Below are 11,639 nucleotides of genomic sequence, written 5' to 3'. Positions count from 1 at the left end.
TTATTTTGATATATCACAGTGAAAGATTTATCGTCCTCTTTTTTTTTTTTTTTTTTTTTTAAAAAAAAAAAAAAAAAAAAAAAAAAAAAAAAGATATGTTGTATGAATCAATTTGTTTTGTTGTTTTGTTTTGTTTTGAATTCCCCGCCCTCCTGCCCAATCCCGCTGGCAGCCCAAGGCATGTGGCAGAGTGCTCAGGGCCCCACTCTCAATGGCTCCCCATAGCAGCAGCCCAGCAGCAGTTGCAGCCTGCCAGACACAGGAGGGAGAGTCAAGGAAGCCAGCGCGTATGAATCAATTTGTATGAAACATTTAGAATAGACAGAGGTGTATATCATTCTGTTGTTCTATCAAAGACTCTGACCAAAAGCAACCTGAGAGGAAAGGGTTTGATTTACACTTCCCAGTCCATAATCCATCACTGACAGAAGTCAGGGAAGGAACTTATTCACCGCCAAGGAAGCACACAGAGACCACGGAGAACGTTGCTTACTGGCTCATGCTGAGCTAGCTTTCTTACGTAGCCCAGGACCACCCGCTTAGGGATGATATTATTCACACTAGGCTAGACCCTCCTATATCATTCATCAATCAAGATAATCTCTCACAGATGTGGCAACAGGCCAATCTAATTCAGAAAATTCCTTAATTGAAGTGCCCACTTCCCAGCTCCCAGGTGACGCTAGGTTGTGTCAAGTTGACAATAAAACTAATCAGCACAGATGGTAGTTACCAGAAGTTAAGAGGGAAAGAGAATTTGCTAACTTTTAATCCCAGCATGGTAGTGCTAAATTCTATCCCAGCATGGTAGTATTATGAGATGGCTGACCCTCACCAAGAGAGTGTTAGGCTTTAACAGTTCCTTCCTCATGAAAGGGATGTATTCCTTTTCTTAAAATTTGAGACAGGATCTCATGTAGCCCAAGCTGGTCTCAAAGTTAGTATTTAGCCAGGGAGACCTTGAACTTCTGATTCTTTGGTTTACCTCAAAAGGGCTGGGATTATGGATGTGAGCCATCATGCTCAGTTTATGTGGTGCTGGGTATCATAATCTTTTACCCAGGGTCTTCTGCATGCTTGGCAAGCATTCTGCCAAGTGAACTATTTAAATTAAAAAACACCCAGGCGTGGTGGAGCATGCCTTTAATCCCAGCATTTGGGAGGCAGAGTTGGGCAGATCTCCATGAGTTCAAGACCAGCCTGGTCTACAAAATGAGTTCCAGGTCATTTGGGGCTACAGGGAGACATTGTCTCAAAAAGACAAACAAAACAATAAAACAAATAAAAAAAGGGAACCAAGTAACCAGATGAGTTTTGTTACAAGCTACCCCTTCAGACTCTACTGATGATCCTTGATTCTTTTTTGAGGGGGCTGGAGTTGGGGGAGGAAATACTTACACATGCTAGGCAAGAGATCTACCATTGAGCTATATTCCCAGCCCTGAACCACTATTTATATTGTGGAAGGATTTGAGTAAACCTACTTAGTATTAGTAGAGATTGCTACTTAAGTTGGAATAAGGCCTTCTAATGTTAAAAAGCACGTGCTGTCCAATAACAATAACCATGCTGAATTCTAAAGCAATGTGTCTGAGCAAAAGGAAAACCACAGGATTTTCTACCATTTGTGGAAAGTAAAAGACTAAGAATCCCTAGAATTCGATTCTTAATCTTTTACTTTCCACAAATGGTGGAAAATCCTATAATGAAATGCTTCTTCTTTGGGAAGGAAAAAAAAAAGAATCCCTAGAATTCGAGACTGAAGTACTTCATCAAAGTGCTTCCATCAATGACTATGGAAATTTGTCTGATCCTATGCTCATACCATAATTAGTATTATATAAACAATAACAGCTCTATTACACTATGAATACAAATTACATAATGAATAATAATATCAGCGAACGTATGTGTTGAACACTGTGTTAAGCACCTTTTGGGCATTATCTTGTTTATTCCTCACAACACTCACATAGGATACTGTAAAGAATGTGGCCTAGGGTTTGTGAGATGGCTCAATAGGTAGAAAGGCTTGGGCATAGGCCTGATGACCTGAGTTCAATTCCTAGATCCTACAAGAAGCAGGAGAGAATCAACCCCCAGGAGTGTCTCCTGATCTCCATACCTATACCATGGCACATGTGCGCTTGCATACTCACACATACACATACAAAACTAATTAAATTTGGCCTAGCCTAAAAAGAGATCTGGGCTCAATCCATTGCTTCTGAGAGGTAATCTATTTCATACCTGACAGGAGTATCTTTGTCTGAGGTAGGATGGGGGGTGGGGGTGGAAGGCTGATAACACAGGATCTTGGTATATTCTAAAACTATATAACTAGATTGAAAGGGTATAGAAAATGATAGAGATTAAGATAGGTTGTACAGATTTTGTGAAGTTATTGTGCCTTCTTATCTGACGCATTACAAGAATGCATACTGTGTCTGGAGAATGCTTCCCCTTGCCTAGTACATAACTACTCCTCAGCATCTGAGAAGGATTGGTTCTAGGACTCCCAGGGATATCAAAAGTCACAGATGCTCAAGTTCCTTATATAAAATGATCTAGTGTTTGCACAATGCCTATGCATAGCCACATCTACACATTTTTTTTTTTTTTTGTCTTTTTGAGACAGGGTCTCCCTGTAGCCCCAGCTGTCCTGGAATTCACTATGTAGACCAGGCTGGCCTCAAATTCACAAAGCTCCATCTGTCTCTGCCTCCCAAGTGCTGGGATTAAAGGCATGCGCCACCACACACCTGGCCACATCTACACTTTCAAATCATCTGACTACTTTTAATACCTCACACAATAAAATATTATACAAATAGTTGTTTAGGCAATAATTATAGAAAATGTCTGTATATTTTTAGCACAGATGAAGTTTTTTTCAAATACCTTCCATCTGTAGTTGGTTCAAGCTACTTCTGTATATGCAGGCTTCCATAGATACAATGGACCAACTATATTATAAATGCCCCTTCTAAAAGGTTACATCTACTTCTATCATGTGACATGCTATTAACACTGGCATTGTTGGTAATTTTTTTGTGTGTGAATCAATGAGTTTATTGGGTCATTTTACAGAGCACGGGTAGAATGTTACCTTATAAGAGTGACCCCCTGAACAGCAGCTGTATCACTGCAAAGTCCCATCCCATCATGGATGATGACATCATGGAAACTGTGTCATGGAGCCCTCTGGTAATGTAATACTACTTTTGCTTTTCAGTACTGGTATTAGAGCATAGTGCCTTGGATATGCTAGGCAAGTGCTCTGTCCCTGAATTACAACCTCAGCTCTTGTAATACCAATCTTCGCTTGTTTGTGACAGGGTATCATGTAACCCAGGCTGGTTTCAAACTTGCTATGTAGGCTGAGGTTGGCCTTCATTCTTGATCCTCCTATCTACAACTTCCAAGTGTTGTAAATACAGTTGTATGCCACTGTGCCTGGTTATGTAATACTAATCTTTTGAGTTAAAACCTCTTCAGAGGGGATTATTACTGAAAAATGATTTTGCTAACCATCTACTAGCATCTATGTCAAACTGTTGTGTATAAGTTTAACACAATGTATATCAAAGAATGGGATAGAAAAAAGATCAAATTTGCACAAAAATATTAGAACTCATGCAGTCGTTTTATAAAAAAAAAAGCTAGTTGCTTAAATCTATCCTTACCTGTACTGGCTCCCTCAGATGTTAGGCATATTGATAACAGCTCTTATAAATACTCTACTTAATTTAAATGCCAGATGAACACATTTGTTTTTGCTCAAGAGAGCTTTGGCCAAAGACCAGGGGAGAGCCTTTGTAGTAAGTAACTTTGTAATAGGGCACCTTCTTGACCACAGCTACGCCATGTTAAAGTTTAGCTGACTCTAGTCTCTGAAATTATCAACCAGCTGGACCCTGGTTGTCTTGGAAACAGGTCAGAGTATCCCAAAGTGAGCCCGCTAACTGCAGACTTATGGCTTCTGTAGGTTATGCTTGGCTTGCTTCTGCAAAATAGTAATTGTTGCTTAAAAGAATAGAAATTGTTAAGGGGACTCTATGCTTGGAAACTTAAGCTTTTCACCCCTGGTTATGGTTTCTCTGTATAAAAGCTTGCCCTAGAGATGGCTCAGTGCTATACTCTTAATCCAACACCCTTGTGTAGTAACTGGCCAGTAACGACTTTCATTTGGGAAAACTTTGAGTGGTCTTCTCTGGTGAAGCACCCCATAACAATTTGGCCTTGCACAAAGGAGAAGTCTAGCCTTAGCTTCTAGGAAGTAATCTACACTATGCTAAATCTGACTGATAAGGGCTAGTATTATCATAAACAAAAGCAAAATAGTGAGGCTGCAACTCCAGGTCACACTGTCAGTTAATCTGGAGGCTGAGATCAACCATGCAGGCAACTAATCTAATCATTCATGCTCACATAATGAAGCCTCAAAATAAATATATAGGGCTGGAGAGATGGCTCAGAGGTTAAGAGTATGTGTTCTTCTTGCAGAGAACCCAGGTTTGGTTTCCAGCACCTACAAGGCAGTTAACAACCATCCATAACTCCAGTTCCAGCAGTTGCAGCAACACTCTTCTGACCTCAGAGGGCATTCCATGACACAGGAGCACTTACATACATGGAAGCAATACAGTCATTCACATAAAATAAAAATAGTATGTTTTTTAAAAATAGTAAAAATCTGGAAACCAAAGCTTTGGAGAGTTTCTTTACAGAGCAATGTTCATGTTATACATTGAGGCTTGGAAGAGTAATATATCCTGACATCATTGGAAAGGCTGGCGGGGAGGTGGAGCGGGGAGCTTTGTGTTTGGAATCCTCCTATCATTACTTTACCATATTAATTTCTTCTAATGGCTGTTTTTCAGCTATCACCCCCTAACCCCCTGTGCTGTGGATTGAACAAAGGGTTTCAACCATGATAGGCAAGTATTCTACCACTGACCTACAACTCTAGCCCTCCTCTGGTCTTTCATTTTCTGTTTTCTGAGACAGCTTCTCATAATGTACAGACTGGCCTTGAGCTTGTATGTAATTCAAGCCTCAAACTCACAATCTTAAATATCTTAGTTTCCCAAGTGCCAGAATTATAGATGTGTATCACCAAGCCCTGCTTAGATTTATTTTAATCTCTATCAATTTCCTATAATAAACCAAAACCAAATAAAACATTTTTCAGTGAGTACTAAAAGTACCAACAGATTATTAAACAAGCTGGTGTTCTGGGGAATCACCCCTAGTTTTATGCCCCCCCCCAAGTGATTATAGTTGCTATCTTGGGACTGTACCCTTAACTTTTATACAACGTCTATTAGGGTAGAATGGGTATTAATCCCATTCTACAATTTTTTAAAAAAAGGCATACAGAGTAAACTGCCTGATGAGGCAAAATTCTAAATTGTAGTATAAAACATGAAATCTCAGTTTAGCTGACTCCATACTGACTTTTACTTTTTCTACTGCTTTATACAGGATGAGCACAGCATGATGCCGGAATGGATCAATATTAAGCAGATGGATGATATTTCACTGTAAGTTGAGTAGTTCTTATCCAAAATGCCTGGGACCAGGAATGTTTCCAATTTTGGACTTTTTAAAAAATTTTGGAATGTGTACAAATATATAAGAAGATATCTTAAGATATTAGGGTCCAAATCTAAAGCAGAAATTCATTTATGTTTTTACGTGTATTAAATACATATAGCCTGAAGGTAATTTTAAATATTTTAATTGTACTTGAATTTTGCTTGTGTCCCAATCACACAAGGTTGGGTATGATTTTTTTTCACTGGCGATGTCATGATGGTGCCCCCAAAATTTCAGCTTCTGGGGCTGAAGAGATGGTTCAGCAGTTAAGAACACTGACTGTTCTTGCAGAAGACCCGGGTTCGAATCCCAGCACCCACATGGCAGCTAACAACTGTCCGTAACTCCAGGGGATCCGACAGCCTCTTCTGACTTCCTCGGGCATTGCATGACATGGGTGCACTTACCTACATGCAGGCATAACACACAGAAAAAAAAAAATATTTTAAAAAAGATTTAAGCTTCTGGAATATTTTAGATTTGTGATTTTTCAGATCAGGGATGCGTGATCTGTGTATGTTTTACCAGTATGATGTATTTAAATTTTGGACTCCTTATATCCAACTAGAATGGATGTAATTAGCTATTGAGCATAAATTCAAAACTGTTGTGTAGTTTCGACCATTACCGGTTTTGTGCAGTAAATGTTTCTCTCTGAGGATGAAGATCACTATAAACAACTCTGATGAGATCATGTTGACACAATGCCCCTTCCGTCAGAGCCATGGATCCAATTGTTGAGGGCTGCAAAAAATAAGGTAGAGCATGGGACAATGTCCCCAAAATGAAGTAAATATCTGTGTCATGTAATCATATTTAATTTTGTTTAAATAAAATGTAGTTTGAGCCGGACATGGTGGTACACGCCTTTAATCCCAGCACTTGGGAGGCAGAGGCAGGCGGATCTCTGTGAGTTCAAGGCCAGCCTGGTCTACATAATGAGTTCCAGGACAGCTGGGGCTACAGGGAGACCCTGTTTCAAAACAAAACAAAACCAAAAAGACCAAAAAAAAATGTAGTTTGAAATAATTTTTCTCTTAAAAAGGTTCTGGTCTTATGTATGCTAACACCATTGCTGTAGATTCATATGAACAGGGTCCCAGGAAATTGTAGGCCACTATTTCCATATGGTTGTATACCTCCTCCTTGGCTCTTACAATCTTTCTGCCCCCATCTTCCAAAATGCTCCCAGAGCCCTGGGTGGGTGAAGTTTAATATAGGAGTTCTGTCCAAGGACCAGCATTCTGCAGACTCTTAATGTCTATGCTTTGGCCATTTGTGACATTTTGTGTTTCTGGCCCTCTGTTGCATGAAGGAGCTTCATTAGTAAGAATTGAGAGATGCATTAGTATTTTCTTTACCCCTGGTTCCACTATGTTCCATGAGCCATAGGTGTAAAGATTCCATTGTCAGCATACACAAGTCTCATGTAAACTCAAGCAGACAAAAGCCCAGCATAGAACTAGGGAAATGGACAACAGATCACAATTTTAGCTGAAGAAATACTGGCAACTGATTACTATTAGGTGAGTAAGAGCTGATATTCCTAAACTGACCGATTCTAGATAAGCTGACTAGACTTCAGTAGATGAACTTGCACTGAGGAACATATGGGGACACTAACTTGATACAATAGGCCTTAACAAAACTGAATGTCTAAATTCCAGTGTGTGTGTGGGCTATGGGAGGATGCCAGTGGGGAAGGGGGTATAAAGCTGGATGTGGTGGCGCACGCCTTTAATCCCAGCACTCAGGAGGCAGAGGGAGTCGGATCTCTGTGAGTTCAAGGCCAGCCTGGTCTACATAGTGAATTCCAGGACAGCTGGGGCTACAGGGAGACCCTGTCTCAAAAAGACCAAAAAAAAAAAAAAAAAAAAAAAAAGATGATTGAGATTGAGATATTCCATATGAAATATATAAAAATTCAATAAGAACAAAAATTCTAAAAAGGTTCTGCTCTTTAAAAAAAAATCTCATTTATTTTTATTTTATGTGTATGAGTGTATTGCATACATGTGTGTAAGTGTACCTGTGTCGTGCAATGGTTGAGGGTCAGAAGAAGGCGTCAGACTCCCCTGGAACTGGAGTTATGGACAGCTGACAGCTGTTAGCTACCATCTGGGTGCTGGGAATTGAAGCTGGGTCCTCTATAAGAGCAGTCAGTGCTCTTAACTTCTGAGCCATCTCTCCAGCCCCCAAAGGTTCTGTTATTACAGAGAAAATTAGCATGGCCCTGTGCAAGGACAACACAGAAATTTATAAGTATTCCATATTTTTCTGTATATATAATGGAGTACACTGAATTCAGCAGGGAGTAGTGGAGGGAGGCGCAGATGAGGGAGGGGATCTAAATATCATCAAATTATACTGTATAAAAATCTCAAAATTTAATGAAAAAATTAAAAACGTTTTCTGTTCAGTATCATTCTACACCTTCTTTTGGAAATTATATATGTAAGATATACCTATTCATTTATTTATTTATTTTTGGACTTTTTGAGACAGGGTCTCCCTATAGCCCAAACTGGTCTGGAACTCACTATGTAGATCGGGTGAGCCTCAAACTCAGAGATCTGCCTGCCTCTGCCTCCTGAGTGCTGGAATTAAAGGCGTGTGCCACCATGCCTTTATTTTGTCTTTTTGAGACAGTGTCTCACTATATAGCCCTGTTGGCTTGGAACTCACTGTGTAGACCAGACTGGGCCTGTCACAGAGATCCACCTGCCTCTGCCTCTGAGTACTAAGACTAAAGGCATGTGCCACAACGCCCAGCCCATCACTTCATTTTTGAAAGATATGGAATGATTCTATACTTAGGAAAGAGTAAAGAAATCTTCTGTAAACACTTAAGTTTAAAATAAACACATTTACATTTGTTTGTATTCCAAAACACAACTATTTAGAATTATATAAAACACTATTGAAGAGTGTGACCAAAAGTCTCTTTTAATACTTACGCAACTGATTTCATGTTTTCTAAGTTAGAAGAACCATCTACTCATTAATGTTTCAGTATCATCATCCACTTCATTTCATTACATAATACAAAGAACTTAATTAAAATCTGTTGTATTATTCAGAATTAATCTATGCTAAATCGAGTCCTGGTTAAATTGGAGACACACTATTTCCAACACAAAAGAAAGTCCTAGGAGAATGAATAAAATTAATAGTTGCATTGAACTATTAATTAAACAGAATACTGTGCATTGAAAATGAAACATAATTTTTAGAATAAATTTAAGTGCTTTCTCTGTAAACTTATGCATTAAAGACCACTACAGACCACAAACTTTATTCATAACACATTTCTTCATTGGATTTTACTTGAAGAAAGCAGAAACAAGATTTAGGCAACATTTACTTATATAATTATGAATGTTCTTACATTTTTCAACCAAATAAACATAAGCAAATCAAGTATGTTATTGAACAGCTAGTATGAGTCAATCAGATTCCTTTATACTGAAATACAATAGAGTATTAATGTTCTAAAAAGTCATTTTCTTAAGAATAATAAAAATGAATCAAACATCTATTTTTAAGACTATGGGGGCTTGAGAGATGGCACAGTGGTTAAGAGCACTGGTTGTTCTTGTAAAGACCCGGGTTTCAAATCCCAGCACCCACATGGCAGCTAATAACCATCAGTAACTCCAGTTCCAGGGGATCTGACACCCTCTTCTCACCTCTGAGGGCAATGGATGACACAAATTTACTTCCATACATGCAGGCAATAAATAATACACATAAAAAATATAAATAATAATAGCCAGGGTGGTGGCACATGCCTTTAATCCCAGTACTCAGGAGGGGAGGCAGAGGCAGGTGGATCTCTATGAGTTTGAGGCCAACTTGGTCTAATAGCGAGTTCCAGGCTAGCTGGAGCTACAGGGAGACCCTGTCTCAAAATAAATCAATAAATAAAAATTTTAAAAAAGAGTATGTATTAGGGCCCCTGTAAGGTGGTGTATACCTATAATTCTAACACTGGGAAAGTAGTGACAAGATCAGGAGTTCAAGGTCATCCTTAAACTACAAAGTGAGTGTGAGGCCAGCCTGGGCTACATAAGACCATGTCTTAAAAACAGAAACAAAAACAAAAAAGTATTGAGAGTATTTACGTCTGGAAAAAAATGACTTTTTAAAACTCCTTCTCAATATAATTTTAAGCAATTCCACCTTTCCAACATTACTTACCTCATGGTATATTGAAGGCTTGGATAAAGAAGGGATAGTGAAAGATAGCACTTTATTGTTTCCATCTTTATCGGCAATTTCCTACAGTAAAAAATGTACAAAGATAATGAAGTAATATCAAGTCTATATAGTGTAAGAAATAAATTTACAGACTGTATCATTGGTAATTTAGGAAGATTCTAGAAATATTAATATATAAAAGTATTCAGGGCTATATAATGAGATCCTGTGGGTTTTTTCCTTTTTAAAAACTGATTAGACCTTAAAGAAAAAAAAGTGATCAGAATTTTTAGTAGAAACATGGTTAAGCAAAATACAAAATTTACAAATATTTATTGTTTGATGTGGTCTTTTGATATATTTACATTGTGTAATGATGACCACAGACTAACATAACCAATGCCACAGTTACTATTTTTTATGATGAAAATATTAAGAAGAAATCTTAAATAAAAGAAACTTAGTCATTCAGCAGGAAACTACTGAACTGCAACAATCTGCACATTAACAATATTAGTGTAAGTGCTTTAAAAATAGATTTATATTTAGGTAGCTTCTACTGAGCTGTAAGAAAGTTCTTTTGTTGTTATTTAGTTTAGACAAGGTTTCATTCTGTAGCCCATGCTGGCCTCACATTAGCAGTATGTATCCTGCCTCAGCCTACTGAGTTCTGGGATTAGAAGCATGAGCCACAGCATAATAAGGCACAGTGGTGCATGCCTTTAATCCCTCAGGAGACAGAAGCAGGCAGATCTCTATGAGATTGAGGCCAACCTGGTCTACATAGTGAGTTTCAGGTCAGCTGGGGCTACAGGGAGACTGTCTCGAAAAGATAAAGGAGGGGGAGAGAAAGAGGGAGGAAGAGGAAGAGAGAAGGAAAAAGAAAAGAAAAAACTTTCTGGGGCCCACATCAGCCCACCTATAACTCCAGCTCCAGGGAATCTAACACCCTCTTCTGACCTCCTCAGGCATCTACCCACACATGGCATACATACACAGAGATGCATACGCATACACATAAATAAAATAAAATCCATAACCAAAAAGGAAGAAAGCTTTTTTAGGAAAAGTTCTTGGGCTTGCGGTATTCTCATATTCCTTTGTTGTAAGTTACGACTTTGTTTTGTGCTCCTTCTCAAATAAATATGCTTCTCCAAGTTTTACATTTGAAGCCAGGCATGCTGGTACACGCTTATAATCCTAATTCTACCACTTGAGAAATGGAGGCAGAGGGATTCAAAGCAATCCTCAATTACAGTGAGTTGGAGGCCAGCTCTACGTTTCCTTCTACTTGGCGTTTGATGTTCAAAGTGAAGATCTTTTCTTTAGATGGCCATGATGCTTGATTTTTGTTTTGGGGTTTTTTTTCTTATTTTTATTTTTATGTGTATGAGTGTTATGCTTGCAGGTACCTAAGAGCAGCCAGTGTTCTTAACTGCTAAACCATCTCTCCAGCCCCTGGTTTTTGTTTTTAAGGGGGGGTCTTGGTGCTGGAAAGATGACTCTGTAGTGTACTGGACTTGCTCTGTTTTGGCTCATTATTGCCTGTAACTGCAGCTCCAAGAGAGATCCAGGTCCATCTTCTGGTCTCCATAGGCACTGCACTCACAAGTACAAACCTGCACACAGACACATACATAAGCATATTTCTTAAATTTTAGCTGAGTGTGGTGGCATGTGCCTTTAATCTCAGCACTCTAAAGGCAGAGGCAGTAGGTCTCAGTGGGTTTGAGGCCAGCTTGGTCTACATAGTGAGTTTCAGGCCAGGGGCTACAGGGAGATCTTGTCTCAACAGAACAAAACAATTTAAATTTCAGCAAGGCATGGTGGTTTATGCT

General features: G+C 38.9%; 1 protein-coding gene across 1 annotated transcript in view; it reads right to left on the bottom strand.

The window, feature by feature from the left end:
• Nucleotides 1-11,639, bottom strand: part of Fam126b (family with sequence similarity 126 member B) — a 70,354-nt gene that overhangs the window by 39,927 nt on the left and 18,788 nt on the right. The window contains exons 4-5 of the mRNA XM_029566264.1: nucleotides 9,802-9,882; nucleotides 6,230-6,345 (exon numbers count right to left, since the gene is read on the bottom strand). Coding sequence (XP_029422124.1) covers nucleotides 6,230-6,345; nucleotides 9,802-9,882 — 197 coding nt within the window. The remainder of the gene's footprint in view (nucleotides 1-6,229; nucleotides 6,346-9,801; nucleotides 9,883-11,639) is intronic.

This window comes from Nannospalax galili, unplaced genomic scaffold, assembly GCF_000622305.1.
Source record: "Nannospalax galili isolate Female #2095 unplaced genomic scaffold, S.galili_v1.0 scaffold1199, whole genome shotgun sequence".
In the NCBI taxonomy this organism is placed as follows: Eukaryota; Metazoa; Chordata; class Mammalia; order Rodentia; family Spalacidae; genus Nannospalax; species Nannospalax galili.
The sequence above is the reverse complement of the archived record's forward strand: the minus strand, read 5'-3'. Positions and strand labels throughout refer to the sequence as shown.